Below are 21,349 nucleotides of genomic sequence, written 5' to 3'. Positions count from 1 at the left end.
GGCCACATGATGTTTCACTTAATGATCACTTAGCTTAATAATGAAAATTCTGGTTCCGATTGATATCGTAACCTGCAACTCATGCTGAGGAAGCTCCTTCAGATACAGTAGGCTGTAGTCAGTGAAGGTTCTAAAGGTTATAACCAGGCCTTATTAATCAGGGCTAGAAATGGACTAGAAGCTGACAAATCGGTGATTAGCTGGGACAGTCTAGAACATTCAGAGAAATAACCTGTGAATGTAACAGAAATACTTCTATAAATCCCTTTCCTTTAGTTCTTTAATCTCAATCTAACTGGTTTTACAGTTTAATATTGATTTCCTGAGAGAGATGTGAAAACTCTTTTAAGATTTAAGAGTATGTGGTAGAGTTGGGTCTGAGCCACATTATAATGCCCTCTATTTTTTTGTCTTCCAGATATTTAAATACATAAGTTTTAACAAGACAATGACTCAGCTGTCTTCTACTCTGTCCCGTTGTGCTAAAGACATCATAGGATTTGCCATCATGTTTTTTATCATCTTCTTTGCATATGCACAGCTGGGCTACCTGGTCTTTGGGTCACAAGTGGATGAGTTTTCCACTTTTCAGAATTGCATGTATGGAACTTTCCACGTTATCTAATACGGTAGTTTCACTGTTAGGGCAGGATTTTCTTTAGAGGAGGGCTAAGGTACATGAAATACTTGGTGCAGCTGTTCGTCAGCTTACAAGCACAATTGGGATAGGAAACTTGGTCTTTGAGCAAAGCAGTCATTAAGTGGGACATTATGTGACTGCTTTGCTCAACAACTGTAATTATAGCACTCCTACTGCATGCACTATCCTTTCTACAGTCAGCATATATAAAACCAAAGTGTCATAATTTTTTTCCAGATGCTTATTCATCAATTCCCCCCTCCTGTAATTGGCTCTGGTTTCAGTTATATAGATGTTTTTAAAATCTTCTGTATTGCTGTATGTAATTGAATCCAACATTTTCTGGATGTTTTTTACAGGTTACAAGCATGGTAAAACATATCTTCTTTGTGGTTATATTTTCAGCATACATTTGAAAAAAAAATTCAGTGATATGTACCAACAATGCATCGTTTTATACAAATTCATATACCATAGTGTAAACTTCAATCCTTTCAACCATTTGTTTTCCCACTAATCTCTATGTGTATATTATAATCAGTTTAAGGCTATTTTTTCATACATTCTTTCTTCTGCTTCATATTTCAAGTTTATACATGTTAGCAATAACATGATCTTCATTTATATACAATTCCATCTCAAATTCAATCTTGCATTGTTCAAAACCAAAAATTGTTTCACTTACTTTATATCTTTCTAACAGTTGTACATATGAAAACCATTAACATGAATATCCTTCTACAGTTCTTCTCTTATTATTATTCTACTTTCCCAATGGCAAAATTGTAATGTATCAGAGCAAGGAAATCATTTGTGTCTAGTAATCATTTCTCTTATATTAAATATTTCCTGTTTTTAAAGCAAAAACAAAAGGTTGCCTGCTGAAGGATTTGAGGTCTTTGGTTGCTTGTATTTCAGAGTTCAAATCCAAGCAGTCATGGAGCTCAATTCTTTGGCAGGCAACTTTTTCAACGTGAAAGAGCTGCTTACCGAAGGATTTCAGCTCCCAGAGATGAGAGAAAGTCAGCGCCCCAAAATAAGAGGGATTTTTCTGAGCAGGCAACAGCACTTCCCAATTGACTTTCTGGGTATGCTGGCAGAGAAGATTACATAGTGATCAAATGATTGTGGAGGATTTGGCAAATGGTTGTAAAAGCAAGCAGGTTGCTAACCACCCAGATCATCGTCATGTGACTGCTGGGAAGTACTGCTTTATGACAATTAAAAATGCTTTACAGGCCGTAAAGCATCCCTTCCAAAGTTGCTAATTTGAACTGTTATTAAGTGAACAGTTGTAAAACTGAGACTACCTATAGTGGTCTCTTGTGGAGTTCTGGGATTACCTGAGGCTTCTGAGTTCCATGAACCCTTCTCAAAATGGGTGAATTAGAAAAGCGAAATAGTTTTTGGAAATCTTCCATCACAGGCATTTTACAGTCCACAGGCTATATACGGATTCATTTGAGTGTCTCTATCCAGCCTGGGGCAATGGGGTGGGGGACGGGGTGGAGGCAGGGCAGCAGTGGTGGCCCTCCACAACAATCCCAGTTTCTCCTGCGGCCCCATGGGGAAATTAACTGCCCATCCCTATATCAGAGTGATCCTCTACTCCTTGCCAGTTGTTTTAAGGGTAGTTGGCTAGGGAGAAGTGAACATGTTAACAAAGCATGTGACTACCACAGACATTTTTCCCTTGGGCCAAGAATACCTTGGAGCCAAAATGAGATGCAAGACTATTAGCATTCTGGAGGTTAATATTTTGCTTTACAGCACCCCATCTTGCTATTTAATGAATTTTAATATTTCAAGAATATTAAGTAGGGAGAGCAGGAGGTCTAGCAAATAGCATGGGAAATGTACATGAGTACCCAATTGGCAAGGGAGAGCTAAACACAAATACACACACTTGTGCCCTTTATAATTTTCTCTGCACATCATTTCACCCTTTTCATATTCAATTCACGGTTTCCTTCCAAGTAAATTATTTTCCAATTTAGATAACTTTCAGAAACAAATTGAATAGGTGTTACTTTGTGCAGCTCTGCAAGCAGGACATAACCAGTGTCATGATATTACTTTTTTTTTTCAAAACATCTTCCTCAGTTTTTTGCATATCATTGACAGCTTTAGGAGATTTGTTGGCCAATATCTAAAATAGTAAGAAATTATTTGGCCCAATTTGACCAAAGATAGGCTTGTAAACTAATGATAGTAACTCACTAGTAATCAATGGTTCTTCATATTAGTAAATTTAGTATCAGTTATCTATTGCAGAATAGTTTATACAAGTATCATAACTATGTTAACTCCAAAATAAGTTCTCTGTTCAGTGGTACCAAATAACTATACAGGATTGCAACCTTAGTGTGAATCATAGAATATCATGCTTAGTATATTTTTTGCTTCCTCCTAAGTTTTACCCAGTTTCGTATTGTACTTGGAGATTTTAATTTTGCCGACATAGAACATGCCAATCGAATTCTTGGACCAATTTACTTCATCACCTTTGTATTCTTTGTATTCTTTGTCTTGCTGGTAAGTGCAGTCTTGGATAACTGAATCAGTTTACAAAATTGGGATTACTTTGCCAGGGCTGCAAACATCCTGACAACAATTGGATAAAAGATACATGTTGTCTATCTGGTGTTGGTGAAGAAATTGCAAAGTGTGGAGAGGCCCATAATTAACGTCTCTTTTTAAGTGGACTCTAAAATACATAACCCTAACCTCTAAGAATGTAATCCTATTTATAAGCCTAAGAACCGTGGTGGCGCAGTGGTTAGAGTGCAATACTGCAGGCTACTTCTGCTGACTGCCAGCTGATTGCAATTTGGCAGATCGAATCTCACCAGGCTCAAGGTTGACTCAGCCTTCCATCCTTCTGAGGTCAGTAAAATGAGGACCCAGATTGTTGGGGGCAATATGCTGACTCTGTAAACTGCTTAGAGAGACCTATAAAACACTGTGAAGCGGTATGTAAGTCTAAGTGCTATTGCTATTGCTAAGAAGTCCTGGCTCTGCTGGTTGGGCTGGGGACCAAATGGGGAATTCCTCGTTGGAAGTGGCTGCTGGATTGATGGCAGACTCCACCTCCCCTTCCCGCTCTCTACTGTCTGCCCATCCATCTTTTTGGTTTGCATATTGAGGTATTAATCATTGTGTTCCTTTTTCATTGTTTATTTTGTGGGCTATATTATTTTACTTCTGTTTACGTTCCTTTCATTTACTTCTTTTTTATTACTGTAAGCCATTTAGAGTAGCTCTACAATGAAATAGGCAGCAAATAAATTTAACAAAGAGCAAATAAATAAGATTCTGATAAGATGGAGAGATGATTAATCCTGAAATTTGTGGTGAATAAAGGGATTTTGAATCTGAAAGACTCAGAATACCTGTAATTATATGGGTCATTCTTGCCTAATCCTAATACCCATCATTGTCAAAAATCTGATCAGTGGCACAATTGCTTTAGAGCATTTTTTCAGTAGGTGTAGCTAATTCTTCTAATTCTTCAGGTGTGAAAAACACTTCACCAGCATTCAAATCCCTGTAAAGGATAGCCTGTTTCCCAGTAAAAATGTACATTTCACAGATGCAGAAGAATATAATGCTTAGCTCTACAGTGTTATAAACGAATCAGTGTGTATTCTCCCAAGAATATCAAATGTTTTCTGAAAATTGTAATATTTGGTAAAGGTATCCCTGCTCCCATTACATGTATAACTTCTGGTTCAAAAAGTGAAATTAGAATATTGGAGTTGGATATGGGAGATTGGGTTTTTGTTTTTATTAAGTAGCTCCACTAATTTTCTCAGATTAATCTTGGAGTTATCATTAGGGATAGTTCATGTGAAAGCAGGCATGACTCTCAAGGATAAAAATGCTGGTCATGATTTTTACTGAGACCTAAGAAGATGAGAAAATCAAAGTAAAGTCAACCTTTGCCTTTCCAAGTGAATTAAACTGTTCAGGGTCAGGGTTTTTATTGCTATAATTTATTGAGATTTTAAAAAAAGACAATGTTTCCTTCTGAATAAATTAGCTCTGGATAAGCCCACGAGATATTCAGCTTCAACTGGTATACTGGGCAAAACCCCATACCCATCTCGGAAATATTCTTGCTTTCATTCAGAGTGACAGGTTTGGGCAAAATTCTTCCAGTGGCCAGATCTCATGAGTAATATTGGTTATGAAGCTTGCTTTGAACTTCTTGGATAAGGTCAGACTTCAGACTGAGTCCTGAATCCTCATCAGGTTAACAATAAAAGTATAGTTACTGTGCAAATGATAAGTAACAATCAGGGAAGCCAACCAACAAGATTCACTCCTTTGCTGCCTGTGCAGTAAGAAAATGCTAGCTGCTGAATTCTGGGAATTGGAAGTCTACACATCTTAAATGTTGCCAAAATTGAGAAACACTGAGCTAGGCTACTATAAACATGATATATTCTAATATGAATGCTCTATTTAAAAAAAAAAAAAGTTTAACACTGGTCTGTATTATGGATTATCCTGGAATTGATATGCTTAGCTTTGGAACATCTTTGAGATTCTTGCATATTTATGCATTGTTTGTTCATATTGTTTTCCTCCCCCCATGTAGAACATGTTCTTGGCAATCATTAACGATACATACTCTGAAGTGAAAGCTGACTTTTCAGTAATTCCAAGCAGAGAATTTGAGATCAGCGATCTTATAAAACAGGTAAGAACTTAAACCATGTCCTGCTCATTTATATTCTGGCTACATTGTAATGTTTAGTTCAAGGAATAGTTAAATGTTACTGATAACTGTTTTTCTCAATGCTTTATTTAACAAATGCTTTGAACATTTCTTGCATTAATAGAAATTGTATTTAGAATAGAATAGAATAACAGAGTTGGAAGGGATCCTGGAGGTCTTCTAGTCCAACCCCCTGCTTAGGCAGAAAACCCTACACCACTTCAGACAAATGGTTATCCAACATCTAGTTAAAAACTTCCAGTGTTGGAGCATTCACAACTTCTGGAAGAACCATTTCTTGAATTGTTTTTCGGAGCACATGAATAGCAGTGAGTAGACCTTTGCTGCTTCATTGATACTTTACAGAATAAAAGGAGGAATGTTTTGTTGCTGTCTGTGAAAGAAAGTAAAATTTCTCTTCGGTCCCCTAGACCTTAGAGTGGATTTCCATATAAATCAAAATTATCTATCTTGGAATAATGTTGCCCATATTCTGAACTGAAGGCGTCTTTAAACCTTTTCTTTTGACCACGATTTATGATATTGTAATATTTTTAATATAGAAATGAACATGCAGAAATCATACATTTACTTGCTCATTCGTCCTGCGGAGTTAAGTTTCTGTAGAGAATGTCTGTAGGAGCACAAGCCAGGTGATTCTCCAGAAACCCTTCTGATTGTGTGGGACAGGCATTTTCTAACAGTAGTACTATTTCTGGATAGTTACTGCAAGATAGTTGCTGCTTTTGAATTCCAGAAGGTTTTGTTCTTTCTCATATGTTGTTTAGCTTCGTTTGTGAAAGTGCTAAGAGAGATCGTCCAGAGGGTTGCTCTGAAGCTCCACCAATTTGTGAAGAATGACCTGCTTTGTTTTCATTCTCAGAGATGCTGGGACTGTCCAGAATCATCATCAGTTTGGTTGAGAATGAACGGAAACTCAAACTAGACAAATCAGTGGTGCTCTCAGGGGCCAATTTAGCCACTTAAATGTGGGGTGATGAGTTTGTGGTAGATGGGACTCACATTTTCTTCAAGATTTCAGATTTATGAGAGACTCATAAATCTTCTTGTGATTCTTGTGGCTTAAAGCATCTTTCCCATATGCCAACTTTATTATCTAACTGAAAAAAAAAGTGACAACAATGATCTGTGCTTTGATAATCATCTGTTTTCCTCACTGCAAAATACCTATTGTGTGCAATTACCAATAACATGGATGAGGAAATTTCAGTTGGTCCAGAATAGAATCGTTACGTCCTTAAAATAGAACTGAGTGTTTCAAACAAAAACTGGTGCTTTCTCAGCTGCCCCAATTCTCAGGTTGCTTCCAAGTCCAGTTTCAAAATACCAGTCCTCAATTATAAAATTTTACAAAATGCTACCTTTAAGTTATCTGAACACTGAGATTTCCTTCAGAGATCCTAGTTTCAAATCTCTGTCAACTGAAGTGTTGTGGTTAGGATCCCTTTGTTAGTGATACCTACTTGTGGAACATTTTTCCCAAAGAAGTTGTGATACCAAATGAAGATGTTTATATAATTATAGGTAGTTCTCAACTTACAGCTGGTCACTTAGCAATCATTCAGTGTTACAATGGATCCCCAAAAAGCTACTTATGATCTGGATTTGAAGTTCTGATGACTGGCACTCCCCATGTAGTCATGTGACTGCATTTTTGAATACTAATCAACCAACCTCATTTACAGTCATTTGCAGCATTCTGGTCACATGACCACAACTTATGACATTTTTGCTGGAAACTGAAGTGTTGTGGGATCCTTTCTTAACAACGCTTCAATTGACAGTGCTTTGTTTACTTCAAGTGTCTGGCTAAAAAAGGCCCAATAGCAAACAATTATTTATATTACATTGTTTAATGATTCCTTCAAAAGTTGTTCAATCAAGTGGAATTATATGATCACTTGCTTAATGACCATCATGACCTATGACTGAAATTATGGGCTCAATTATGGTTATAACTCAAGGACTACCTATAATGTAATTTTTTGTATCATATTTCATATCACTTTTACTTGTTTGGCTTTGTGTTTTCAGATTTTTTATATTTGATGTTTATTTTATTTTAAGCCGTCCATAGAGCCATTTTTGAAAGAAAGATGTGATAAAAATCCAGTAAATAAATCCATGGTTTGCATAATTGAATATTCAAGAAGATCTTTAGTGGCACAAATAAGTCCAATATTTTGAAGAGTTTTTATTGAGTTGGCTTTTTCTTTTTACTTAAGTTTTCCGCTCAGACTAACTGTCTTTCAGTTGTTCAATTATTGGGCACTTTAGGTAGTCCATACTCTATACAATTAAAAATGCACCCTTCCCTCATATTGATATTAAAACTTTTTTCTCCATTCCAATCCCAATTAATCCTAAAATAATTTACTTAATCCATGCAAATTATTTTAAATAGCCAGCGCAAGGGCTATATTACGGTATGTCATTTATCATTTATGTTCTCTTGAAATGTTCAACAGAATGAGCAGCAAACAAAGAAAAGTTAAAGAGCGACTGGCATTATTCTAAATTGAAGATTTGCCTTTTTGTGCTTATAATCATAAATGCCGCCTTGGCTTTTTGTATAACTCAACAGATGTTCTTCCACCTGTAAACTGTGTAGAGATGACTCAGCTACTAGCTAATGTTACTCAATTTTTCTTCCATTGGTCATATCAAATTTATATTGGGAGACTAGTATAGATCTATTTCAAGCTTTTTAGCTTTCATCAGCTAGCCATACCCTTACTCAGATTCAAACTTGGGCTTCCTGCATGTTAGGCAGTTGAATTAACCTTCTGAGCCACAAGTTCTCCTCCATTCATCAGCTTGAGCCAGGGGAAAGATTAAGTGTTTATCGAGACACCTGGTCTACCCCAACATGTGGGATAAACACTTAATCTTTCCCCTGGCTCAAGCTGATGAATGGAGGAGAACTTGTGGCTCAGAAGGTTAATTCAACTGCCTAACATGCAGGAAGCCCAAGTCTGAATCCGAGTAAGGGTATGGCTAGCTGATGAAAGCTAAAAAGCTTGAAATAGATCTATACTAGTCTCCCTTTATTTCTTTATCAGCAAAATATAAATTTGATATAAAATGGTTTGTCGTGAATGCGGCTGCTTGGGGGCTCCTGGATTGGAACTGAAAGGCGAAAAGGATTGTGTAACTGTAATATGTTATATTTTCAGTACAAAAGGATACTGTTATTTTTTGATTGCAGAATTTGGTGCATGTTAAAATCATTTTGTACCCTTACTAGTGTTTCGTACATTCCCCCATGTGAAGCGTGACACCTGTACATATCACAACTATGATATCACAACTATTTCCATTTAACAGTCCTATTTATTTCTTTTGTTTAGGGTTACAATAAAGCTTTAGTCAAACTCAAACTGAAGAGACAGGCACCAGAGGCAGAAGATGTATATTTGAAAAAGTGGGTATCAAATTCTAGGCATACTGCCACTGTTCTTTAATTTTCTAGCTAATTTTCTTATTCGTAAATGTGATCCTAAAGGATGGTGGATACCAGTGCTTTTGTTCCACTGAGCGAGACCCTTCAGGATAGATGACTAGGCATCCTGATGTGCAGCTAAGTCAGAGAACAAGACGTTTAAAGGCCACTAAGGCAGGTTGGGATTTCCAAGGTTATCTCCCACAAAAAGCTCTCAAGATGCTTCCAGACAACCATAAAACACTCATTTATCAGCAGACCAATGTGATTCCTTCTCTCTAGCCTTCCAGGAGGTCCCTCTTATTTCAGCTTACTGCTGTTGTGTTTCTGAGCAGGTGAGAGCTTTTTCAAATAAAATACTGGCTGGTAAGCCACTCACTGGCTTGCTTTCTAAAAGTAACCTGTATAATCACAAGATCAATACTATTACTGGAAGTAAAGATTATATGTGATTCTGGGTCACAGCAGGTAAGAAGGAGTCACCTTATCATATTATTAGGGCCATTCCCATTTCCCACTCTTGATGGCCAGTTGGGACTGGGTCCTTTACCTGTTCTCACTATTTCAAAGCTGTCCATTGACCTACAAAGTTGGAAAACCTGCCTACCTAGGTCCAAGATAGGAAATCACAAAGAAGCCACGGCTTTCTATCAAACATCACACTAAACCACAACTGCAAACAGTAAATCTCTCCAAATCATCATTTCAAAATTTAGCTTCTTAAAATGAGAACGTGGATCTAATTCAACTAAGGGCTTTCTGCTGCTTGTGGCTTAAAGAGTCTTTATAGTATCATCCTGACCATTGCTATAGTCCTATCAAGGCAGAAGAGATTGTGAATCGCTAGCGGAAAAATAACCAAAGTCATCCCTCATTATAGCATTGTACAATATATGGACCCCGAGACCTCTTCCTCATCCCCTACCTCCCCACATGCCTTAGTAATTAATTTACTCAGTCACAAGTCTCGTTTGAGACTCTGAGCTGCTGTAATACCTGACCTGGTGAGGTAAGAGGGAACAGCTGCCTCCTTATAAGTATTCAATATATTTGTTCTTCAACATCTATATGTATCTGTTGGAAGAGGTTATTTGGTAGTTTACAATGTAATACACGGTGATTCAGTGGCTAAGACGCTGAGCTTGTCAATCGAAAGGTTGGCAATTCAGTGGTTCGAATCCCTAGTGCCGCGTGAGCACCCGTTACTTGTCCCAGCTTCTGCCAACCTAGCAGTTCGAAAGCACATAAAAAATGCAAGTAGAAAAATAGGGACCACCTTTGGTGGGAAGGTAACAGCATTCCGTGCGCCTTTGGCGTTTAGTCATGCCGGCCACATGACCACGGAGACGACTTCGGACAGCACTGGCTCTTCAGCTTTGAAACGGAGATGAGCACCACTCCCTAGAGTCGGGAACGACTAGCACATATGTGCGAGGAGAACCTTTAGCTTTTTAATGTAATACTATCAATCTTCAGCTTTATATTGCAATCCTGGGCTCAGTCAGAGAAGCCACGGACATTTTGCCCAGGTATCTGGAAACTGTTGGAAACCCAATGGAATGAAACAAGTTGAAATTGATCCCTAGCAATATGGAGTTGCTGTTTGCACATCATGGTTCCCTTCCAGCTCAAGGTTGTCTCTCAACAAGGTGGAACTGCTCCTGAGATAGCAGGACCGCAACTTGGGAGTCCTTTTCTACGCCTAGCTACTGCCTAATGGCCAAGCGTTTCTCAGCTTTGCTTTGTATGTCAATAGCAGCTCTTCCTAGAGCCCGAGACCTTAATTCAGTAACTGCTGTCATTAACACAATTTATCTGAATTTCTGTAATAAGCTCTACAGGGGCTGTTATTGAAAACCACACAAAACCTTCCAATTAGTCCAAAATGCAGTGGCTCACTTGTTAACCAAAAGTTGCCATCCTGATCATTATTTCATCTTTTCTGTGGGCCCTCCATTGATTTTTGATATGTTTCTAAGTGCAATTCAACTGATCAGGTTTATCTGAGGTAGCCCTGTGTGGCTTGGGGCCAAGAAACCTTTTTATATTTGTATTGCATGTTCCGGCTGTTAGCTATAAAGTCTGTAACTGGAATAAATGTCATACAAATCAAATAATAATAACACTAACAACGAATTATAGAACTAAATGTGACAGATGCTAGTTTAAATCCATACATTGCACATTCTCTTTAAGTTCATGGTGGTTGGGTTTTCTTTGCCAATTAAAAACAACCAATAAACCAAGCTACTGAATGCCTGAAATGGACCATACCAGTGATTGTTAACTTTTTTGGCACCGAGTGCTGAAACTGATGCGCGCGCATGCTGGAGCACTGGAACCCAGAAGAGAGCAGCTGGGCACATGTACGCGGTGGCCAGCTCTTCTGGGTTCCATTGCACGCATGCACACCAGCCAACTGCTGTCTTCTGTGTTCTGTCAGTCACATGCACGCTGGCCAGCTGGTTTTCGCATGAAGACCAGCCTTGCCGGCACATGTGTGCGATGGAACCTGGAAGAGCAGCTGGCAACAGCATGCATGCCCACAGAGAGGGCTCTGCATGCCACCTCTGGCACGTGTGCCATAGGTTCACCATCGTGGGACTATACAATTACAGTTGGAGCGCAAACTGACTAAGTACTGTGCAATGATGGAAGGGGTCAATCTTTGTTGTTTGCATTTAATATCTTCCTATCCTCATTTACACCCACAGTCTCTACTTCATTGTTGCTGACTATGAGGAATGGAAAATGTTGAAGGCAATAGCATCGTATCAACTTGAAATGTCACTGTGAGATAGAAAGGCAGCAGCAGCTGCAGGGGGGGGCTGTCATACCATCAGTCTGATCAAAGCATGCACACCCAGAAAGGGCCTGAGCTGCTTTAGCAATGATGCAATGGAGCTTTCTCATTTTGACAAAACAAAGCAGGAGCAGCAAACTCGCCAGGGAAAAAGCTAAAGCAAACAACAAGAGGCAGGCTTTATTCACTATGTACAATGTAGCCTATGATCAGTCCTGTCTAGTACAAACAAGCATATCCACTACTTCAGTTTAGATTAATTTCATCAGGACCTCTCTTTTTTTTTTTTGTACTGTATGAGCGTTAAAATGTTGTATCTAAATAAATTCTTGGGTTTTATTCCCCCTTTGCATGACCATCTCTAGACTGGATATAAGTAGGGATGTCTCCAGAACTGGTGACAAGGTAAGAGTCATATGCTTCTTTCCACTTGTCAAAAAAGAAAAGAAAAGAGGATGGAGACATTCGTTTTCAGTGGGTTATATTTACTTAGCAAATTCATTTTGCATAAACTTTCATCTGATTTTATGCACGTATCTGAGAGTAAATACGTACATAATACATGCATACACATAAACAGGTAGAGGGAGGGATTATAAAATATCAGTTTAGAAAAGCAAACAATACAACACTTTAACAAGAAACATACTGTGGTTGTTGGGTCATAGACCTGTCGAGGTTGTCTCTGTTGTGTTGATTAATCTGTTAGAATAAAAGTTTTCAACTTTGTTCCATTTAATCTTCTCATCTTCTCATCGTTCCCACCACCCATCTCCTTCCACTTATGACTGTGTGACTGTAATTTTGTTGCTTGTATCCTTACGATTTATTGATTGACTGTTTCCTAATATGATTTGATTGCTTATTTGTACCCTATGACTATCATTAAGTGTTGTACCTTATGATTCTTGATGAACGTATCTTTTCTTATATGTACACTGAGAGCATATGCACCAAGACTAGTTCCTTGTGTGTCCAATCACACTTGCCCAATAAAAAATTCTATTCTATTCTATTATAGAAGAGACTCAACTTCATGAATTGTTACTTAGCTATTTTGTATAGGAATTTAATGTTCTTTATTAAAAATGGCTGCTCCCTTTGCTAGGGACAGATGTGCTGAAATCCAAAGTACCCTTCCATTTAATATTTTATCAATGTATATACATTTATTTTGCATATCAACTAGTCCACTTGTCCTCTGAGAAGCATATATTTCTATGGGTCTTCTTAAACTCATAACTCCTGCTCAATGTCTAGGGAGATACTCCGTCATCCAGGTCATGGTTGTCCCAAAGGTGCTTTTTCAAAAGGCAACTGGACTTGTCTTTGTTTTTCTTTTTTCTCTTGAAGATGGTTTGCTTGTCATCCAAGAAGCATCTTTAATTCTGAATTCCCCATCATTCAGTCACAACTGAAGAAGCTTCTTGGATGACAAGCGAAACATCTTCAAAGTCCAGTTGTCTTTTGAAAAAGCAGCTTGGGACTCCTGTTCAAGGAACAAGGAGCAGTCGTGGCTGGGAAGATCTTTGCACAACTTTGTGTTCGGCCCCAGTTGCACTCATTCCTGTCTCAAGGGGGCCTACTAGGGTCACTCATGTTTTGGTCATCTGGACATATAGTTGGATTATTACAGTGTGCTGTACATGGGTCTGTGTGAAAACTTCATCTGGTGCAAAATGGTGCAAGCAGTTAGGTACCTTACCTTACCTTACCTTAGCTTACCTTAGCTTACATTACACCTCTGCTGCACAACCTGCATTAGTTACATTTGCTTTTGGGTCCAATTCAAGGTGCTGCTGTTGATCTTTAAACACTTACATGGCATGGGACCAGGATATTTAAGGGATTCCCTCTTCCAAACCTCATCTGACTGTCCCACCAGACCTAATAGAATAGGCATGTTCATCCAGAACACAGGTGTCAAACTCGCCGTGTCACCTTGCCGTCATGACATTTTATGATGTTTTTCCCCTTCACGGAGCTAGGGTGGGTGTGGCCTGTGCCTGACGCATCCGACCATGGGTGATAGTTTGACACCCCTGATCTAGAGAGCTACATTTGGCAGGCGCCTTTTGCACCATGAAATCTGTATTCTCCTCCTCTCCCCCCCCCCCCACACCCCCGGAGAGATGTAGTCAGCCTCATCCTGAGCTTTCAAATTCCCTCAAGTTCTGGTTATGCAAACAGGCAGACCCAGCAAATCCTTCTGTCTATTGTTTTTCTTCTTTTATTTAGTTCTGCTTTTGTAGTTTTTAATGTTTTTAAATAAATGCAATAGGTTTTTTTTAGATGACAATTGTTTTATATGTATTGTTTTATTGGATTGTTGTACGTCGCCCAAAGTCACTTTCTGTGAGATAGCAACCGTACAAATTTGATAAACAAATAAAACCTGCCAATCCCAGAGATAATTACAGTTTATTTTTTCTTTTGAATTCTAAATCATATTGACCAATTCTCTTTGCAGGATCTCATGAGGCGGCAGATTTCCACAGGACAGTATGATACAGTTTCTGCGAGGGACTTTCAGAGGTTTGTTGCTGTTTACATCATAACCCCAGTGGTCTTCAGTCGTTGTAGACCTGGGGTTCACCTTTTAGATCACAGGAAATCAACCTGAGGGCCCCAATTTGAGGTTCCACATTTAAAGTGGAATCTTCACACAAAATATACTGTAATTCCTGCCATAATCATAATATATTTTATAAAATAACATTCCCAGACTGAAATATAAAAAAATCTTGGCTCTTCCCACATTGCTTCTCCTCAATGTGGCTCTCAGACATTACATTACCCACCAAATGCAAATTTAGGGATGTAGCCTTTAATTCATACCATATATTTGTGTAGTCGTAATGCTGCAATTAGCAACTGTTAATGCTAATTATTTTTGGTCAGGTGTTGTCCTCCTTTGATACAAAGTTCTTAGAAAATTCAACTGAGGCATTTTGGGTTCTAAAGAAAATGGCTGTTGGTTATTAACATAAAACAAAAATGTTCAGTTTAAGAGTTAGCTTATATATAGCCCCTAATGTATATAAAATGTATCTTTACAACATTATTTAGGGGGGGGGGGAGATTTAGACTGCAGTTCTGTGCCTATTAATCTGGAAATTTCATTGAACTCAATGAAATTTACATTTATACAATGAATTCAATGAAATTTGTAACTGAATCAGTATGTACTATTAGACTGCTAAGTGACTAACCAGTTTTCTTCTGGTTTTGTGGGATTTTATGCCTTATGGGTAGCTATCAGCTTCATAAAGGCAAAAATTCCAAAACTCCCTCAATCTCCTTTGTTATTTTGTTTTAGGCTTTCTAGATACACAGAAGATTTGGAGAGACAACTGAAGGATGTGAATTATAGGCTGGACACAATTATGAGAACTCTCCCTCCAGCTCAATACCAACGATAGTAGCAAGAGGTGAGGATTTGTTCTACCACTGGCTCCTGGTACAGTGAGAAGTTAAGGTGTGAATTGACAGGCACGGGGGAGGGGGAGAGATGCACATCTTTCTTTGAGTAGTCTTGTCTCCCCTGGGCTTTTCCATTTCAGCTCCGTTGTTAAAAAAAAAAAGTTTTCTATAGATCAGGGGTATCAAACTGGCAGCCTGCAGGCTGGATGCATCACACAGAGACCACGCCCACCCCATCTCCACAAAGGTAAAATGGCGCAATACGTCACATGACGCGATCAAGTTTGACACCCATGCTACACATTAATTCACTGGCCCAGTGCCAGAAATTGTATATTCCTGCAGTGGTGCATTACAAATATTTGAAGGCAAATAATTTGGAGAACATCTCCTAAAATTAAAAATGCAAATTGTAACAGCAAACTTTTTTAGCAGCAGAAATATTTATAATTAGTAACTATATTTTCTGTATTTTGTTATCAAAGACAGCTCTTGAACGTATTTCATCTCGCTGAGTCCCTCAACTCAGGTTGGCATCATTTATTCTAAACAACATATCAGATTTTTCTTCCATCCAGTAATGAAAAACTGATGGAGGTCAAAGCAGTACTTAACAGCTGAAATTCAGAAATTCATTTCTGAACTTTTTAAACACACAAGGTTTTTACAGAACATTTTATGTGCAAACATAATTCTAGGAGTTTAAAAGGAATTCTTTTCCTTAAGTCACATAGTTCGTCCCTACTGCTCTTGCAGGGACTGAGGTGTGTGGGAAGATTACATTGTTTATTGTTTTATGCAAACACACTTTGAATTAGGTACAAATTATACAAGATTTTCGTGTGTTGGTTTTTAACATTAGTTGTACAGGTATGTCAACCAAGTCCACAGTTACTTCATGTTCTGATGGAGCAAATTAATTACTGTAAACAAAAAATATTAAATATTGTAGGATTGGTCTTTGAAATGGGAAGTAACCAGGAATAAATTATTTTTTCCACCATGGGCAAATATTTATGCCTGTTATAAATGACAGAAGCATGCTTGCTTTTGCTTAAATTCTCCAGCAAATGTAATGCTGCATATCAAATATATTGGAGATAAAGGGTTTTTTTAAACCTACAACTGGCACAATATAAAAATGGTACATTTTCTAAAGCACAACTATAGAAAGAAAAGTTTATAAGATATATTTATAGGCCCTTTTCCATAACATCTTCAAAGTGATTTATAAAAAGAAAAATTCAAGTTAATTTCTAATCACCTTCCAACTATTATTAGTTTGAATAAACCACTAGAGAGAAATAGACTCAACATCTTTTTAAACAATTTTTTTTAAAAAAAAAAAACTAGCAACTCTTAAGAATTATACTTACCAAGATTTAGAGGCAAAAATGCAAACAGTGTGCGTGCACACGCACATACACCCACACACACAAAACACAAATATAAATATGACAATAGAAGTTTTTTTTATTATAAAAATCTATACAATGAAATGCCAGACATAGCAATCATTCATATCTGGTTTATTTATATATATATATTTATATATCTATATATCCACATATAGTTTTTACTTATATGAAAGTAAAACTGTGTTATCACAAAATGCCTAATTCTACCATTTATTGCTCAATAAGATGGCACAACACACACTCTTAGCATAACTGATGCCATGCTTGCTACAAACAAACAGCCAAACACTGCAAAGCACACACAAAAGCAGCTGTTGATTCTGAAGTGGAACCAATTTGATCACTCACTTTATAAAAATATTGGGATCATATAGATTTAAGCATTATAAAGGAGGAATATATTATTTAAAACAAACATTTAAATAGTGCATATTGATATTTTGCATGTGGTATATAAAACATTCATGTACAACACTATACAGTACACATAGGTTTTGATGCACCAGTGATTGCAGATTGATGGAAAAGTAACTGAAATGTACATTGCACGATGAAGTTGAACCAAAGCCACGGAAAAATCTCCAGATTATTTCCCGATTTTGTAATTCACTACAGTCCACTAAAACCCTTCAGGCTGTATAAAAAGGCAAAACATTAGAGTATAAATTCATTTTAATAGTCACTTTTGGGTTCCAAAATTACATGCCTAGAATTACAATAAAAACGAGAAACACAACCAATGGAAGTATGGCGTCTCTAAAATCTATTTTCTACCTATTACATGTTAACACATCAATCTGATGAGTTTACATGCCATTATTTCACTGAAGTTCATTTTCTGGTTTTTCAGAAAAGCAATGAAAAACAATTTGTGTTGGCATTAGCTGTTCATAACACATGCAGCAAATAGGCACATGCAAAAACATGGCCACAAGACAAAATAGATCCAGAAGGTATTCAACACTTAGGATTTAATCCAGTCAAACCATAGAAGCAGGGCCTATGTGTAAAGGATTCCATATAAGCCCTTGTCCTCTGTACTATATCTCGTATGTAGGTACTCAAGTCATTTAGAAGGATTTTGGAGTGTAGTTAAAAAAAAAAAAAAAATCAGCCGCTGTTGTGTTATGTATACTAGGCAAAAAAAATGTCAGTTAAAAAAACCCTCTAGGTTCTGAAGCTTTGACATGCAAAAATTGTGTCATGCCTGCCTTGAGACAGATCACTTCTCTTTCCATTTCTGGGAATGGAAGTAGAAAGGTTTCTTTCAAAGCTGGTTCTGTCCAGCTTGTTCAATACATTAATTACATTAATTGTAGCCCTTGGTAAAATAAGTTTGTTTCAGATACAGCAAAAGTGGTGTAAGCTTACTGAACTGAATGAATCTGAGCACCAACACAAGGGTAAGATGCAGTCTCCAATTCAGACTACACACTGTCACCAGTAGACAATAAATAGAAATTAACAGTAATGTAAGTCTTGTAGGCAATATGTGATATAAATGTTCAGGTTTTTCCAAGTTTTAAAAATACAGCAAGCAAGGTCACTTTCTGGTTTGTCCATTGTCATCTGAAACCGGAGAATGTACTTTATATTTCAATATCCACCTATCATTCTATTATATGAAAGATGCCATTTGCAATCAGTTATTCCACGCGGTCCTCTGAAAGGCATTGCAGTTTCTTTATGGTGTTCAGGAGTATTCTTAATTGGCTGCCATTGTCTTCCATACTAAAAAGGCAACAGAGGAGTTCAGTGTAATACTAATAAATGCAGATGAAGCGAAGTTAGCAGGTCCAACATTTCTGAATGATTCTAGAATAAAAGTCTTTTGAGAATAAGATATATTGTAACTTTTTAAAAATGAAAAAAAGAAAGCAACCCTTAAAGTTGGACAGATTGAGTCACAATTTAATTTTTTTTTTCATTAACTTTCTAGATTGGACCTACCTGTCCTTCTAAAGTGTACAAAAACTGCATTCTTTCAACAAAGCAAGACAAAAGAACACCCCTAACAGTACTATGGGCAGCATATGAAAACAACCGTTCTTTGTTACGGAGAAACATAATTTATTTTGATGGATCTTGTTTGCTGATAAGGACTTCAAGAAGACGCAGTTTAGCTTTAACTTTCTTGTACTCTCGATACTCATCAAGCATGGGTCCACGATCCTCCTTCTGAACATTCCTGAAAAAAATAAAATATGTTGTTAAAAAATCTTGGCTGGCTTACTTTTTTAAAGTAGACAATGGAGGCATCAAGTAAGTTTTTCACTCTACAGATTTCATAAGAAAAAGGACTTGATAGAATCCTTCCTTCTGATAAACATAATTTCTGCTAACTAAGAAGAAATAAACAATGCTTCAGATTATGTCTTATGACTACCTAGACTACTGAAAATGGCCATGCAAAACCACATTCACTGCATTTAATAAAACTGAATAGCATTGCACTGATATTTTATGAATGATAGACAGAATGATAGAAAAGTGAGAGACTTAACCCTTCTGGAAAACTGAAGCCGTGGAAAAAACGTCATTCCATCCCGTTCTACCCCCACGAAGCAAGTTTTACATTAATTCCAGGGGTAAACTAACCACCTGGTAGGAAATGGACCGCTCTTTTAAGTGTGTAAGACAAACCACCACCCGAAACTACTGAAAACTAGAACTGGGAGTTAATGCCACCGAAAAGGCTCATCTGATACTGTAACAAGAGGAGAGAGAAAAACAGTTCAGATGCCTTTTAGAGGTTCTGGTTGGTGTGTGAGCAATGGCGGGGGTTGAGCAAAAGCAACAGCAACCATTTTCCACTTAGATTTTTTTCTCTGAGTGTCACCGGATAAGTCCATTCTTTGCTCACTTTGCACCGCCATGAGCTTCATACCGGCATAGCTGGCATGCTGCCCCTTGCAGCTGTGCTGGTATGTAGAACCTCGCGGCAGTGCTGCCATTTGTGTGTGCAACGGCACAACAAGCCTTGCAGAGTCCTGCTCCAAGAGGCTGCAACGGTGCAATGAATCTCATAAAGATTCATTTCTGGTGGAGTTTGGGGGAGAGAAAGACAGAGTTCTGCTGCAAACCGTGGTTGCCGCCTGTTCCATAGCCACAAGGTGAGCTGCAGGGCCCTCGGCTGCAAGGTTGCCTGGCACCATGGGCAGGGCTGGGGCTTGCAAGAGTGCGCTGGAAATATCTCCAGGCATCCGGAGAGACAAAACTCCCTGCCCTCATTGGATCAGCTGATCCGTGGGCCATGGTTAAGGGGCCCAGCAGCCATGAGGTGACCGGGAAAGGGAAAGGCTGCCTCCTGTGCTGGCCACGCCCAACCCCTTCACTAGGGCTTATTTTTGGGGTAGGCCGTATATTAGTCCCACCCCAAAAAAAAATGGGCTAAGTCTTACTTTTTGAATAGGTCGTATTTTCGGGAAAACACGGTAATTTAATAACTGCAATGATTCACTTAACAATTGGCAAACAAAGTCGTAAAATGGGGCAAAACTCATTTAACAAATGTTTCACTTAGCAACATAAATTTGGGGCTCAATTGTGGTAGTAAGTTGAGGACTACCTGTACTTGTTATCTAAATGCAATGAATGTCTTATTTGCCAAATTAACCTACAGTTGTAATGGGCCTACTCTATTGATAGTATGCAATTTTTTAATCTTGTTGGCTTTCTACTAACAGAACCAATCAAATAAAGACTTTTCAGGACCCATCTCTTTGGTCCTCCTTCCAACTTCCCATTTTTTAAGGATTGGTCAATGAGAAAGTGGTGTATCTGCAGCCACAGAATATCCTAGAAGTAAATTATTTGAAGCATGTGCAATCAGAATTTAGGCCCAGGCATGAGATTGAGACGTTGGTCATTTTGGTTTGTCAAGGTTTGGGGTTTGATGTCTCAATGGCTTTTGATGCCAATCATCTTGGTATATTTTTGCACTGACTGCAAAGGTTGTGGACTAGAAGCATTGTTTAAAGTGCCTCTGCCATTTCCTGAGTAAACAATTCCAATGAAGTTTGGCATGGCACTTCCATGTGGAGACCTAGAGGTATTGATTTTCTTTTCCCTATTTTTTAATAACCATACGACACCACTGAGAGAAATCAGTCAATTTCAGATGCAATATTACCATACAAATTATGATACTCAGCTACCGGTATATACTGCCAGTGATGGTACAGAAGCCATGACCTGAGTCTGTAAGCTGCTAAAGCTTTAAAACATCTACATGAAACTTCACGAAGATCATTCTAAGCTATGAAATTAGTTATTATCTATATCCCTATGATATCCAATGCTCCTGCCACCTAATTCAAAAAAGTAATCGGTACCACTGAAAGTTGCCTGAACTGTATCATGGGCAGATGCAGGGAGAGAAAGCTGAAATTATGCCCAAGCAACATAGAATTATTGATGGTCAATAACAAACTGGTCTCGAGAAGAGATACTCTGTTAGGGTGGGATTCTTCTTGCAGACGTACATCTGCAGCCCTGATTTTCAGATGACATGGGATTGAAAGATGACAGCTGCATCAGGATTACATTTGCACAATTATGATTAGCGCAGCAGCTATTTCTATTTTTAAACTGGGTAGATTTGGAAAACTATTTTTGCTTTGGTTACATTTTACCTTGGCTATTGCAACATACTTGAAAGTGGGCCCACCTTAAAAAGTGCGCAGAAATTGTAACTATTGCAAAACACAGCAATTGAAGACTGCTAAACAATAAGAAATACAGTATCTGGATTGCAAGGGCTACTGCTTTGCAGAGTGCTCAACCACCAAAATTAAAGGTATTGGCATTAACCTTTGCCAAAATGGTTTAGAATCTTATTATATGAATGGGCCTGTCAGGCCCAAAACCAAGAATAACC

The 21,349-nt window shown here is 38.0% G+C and overlaps 2 protein-coding genes across 3 annotated transcripts in view; one reads left to right on the top strand and one right to left on the bottom strand.

Annotated features, from left to right (window-relative positions):
- PKD2L2 (polycystin 2 like 2, transient receptor potential cation channel) overlaps positions 1-18,465 on the top strand; it is a 30,676-nt gene extending 12,211 nt beyond the window's left edge. Inside the window, exons 8-15 of the mRNA XM_070937271.1 lie at positions 419-600; positions 3,055-3,175; positions 5,244-5,345; positions 8,735-8,808; positions 11,995-12,034; positions 14,100-14,164; positions 14,949-15,060; positions 18,410-18,465. Of these exons, the coding sequence (XP_070793372.1) occupies positions 419-600; positions 3,055-3,175; positions 5,244-5,345; positions 8,735-8,808; positions 11,995-12,034; positions 14,100-14,164; positions 14,949-15,051 (687 nt within the window). The 3' untranslated portion in view covers positions 15,052-15,060; positions 18,410-18,465. The remainder of the gene's footprint in view (positions 1-418; positions 601-3,054; positions 3,176-5,243; positions 5,346-8,734; positions 8,809-11,994; positions 12,035-14,099; positions 14,165-14,948; positions 15,061-18,409) is intronic.
- The window catches only part of FAM13B (family with sequence similarity 13 member B), a 70,225-nt gene continuing 65,484 nt past the window's right edge, over positions 16,609-21,349 (bottom strand). For both annotated transcript variants that reach the window (XM_070937269.1, XM_070937270.1), the window contains one exon: positions 16,609-18,658. In XM_070937269.1, coding sequence (XP_070793370.1) covers positions 18,541-18,658 — 118 coding nt within the window. In that variant the 3' untranslated portion in view covers positions 16,609-18,540. The remainder of the gene's footprint in view (positions 18,659-21,349) is intronic.

This window comes from Pituophis catenifer, unplaced genomic scaffold (assembly GCF_029215685.1).
Source record: "Pituophis catenifer annectens isolate HBS135680 unplaced genomic scaffold, rPitCat1.0.hap2 SCAF_2, whole genome shotgun sequence".
Taxonomy (NCBI): Eukaryota; Metazoa; Chordata; class Lepidosauria; order Squamata; family Colubridae; genus Pituophis; species Pituophis catenifer.
This window is presented reverse-complemented; position numbering and strand designations above follow the sequence as displayed.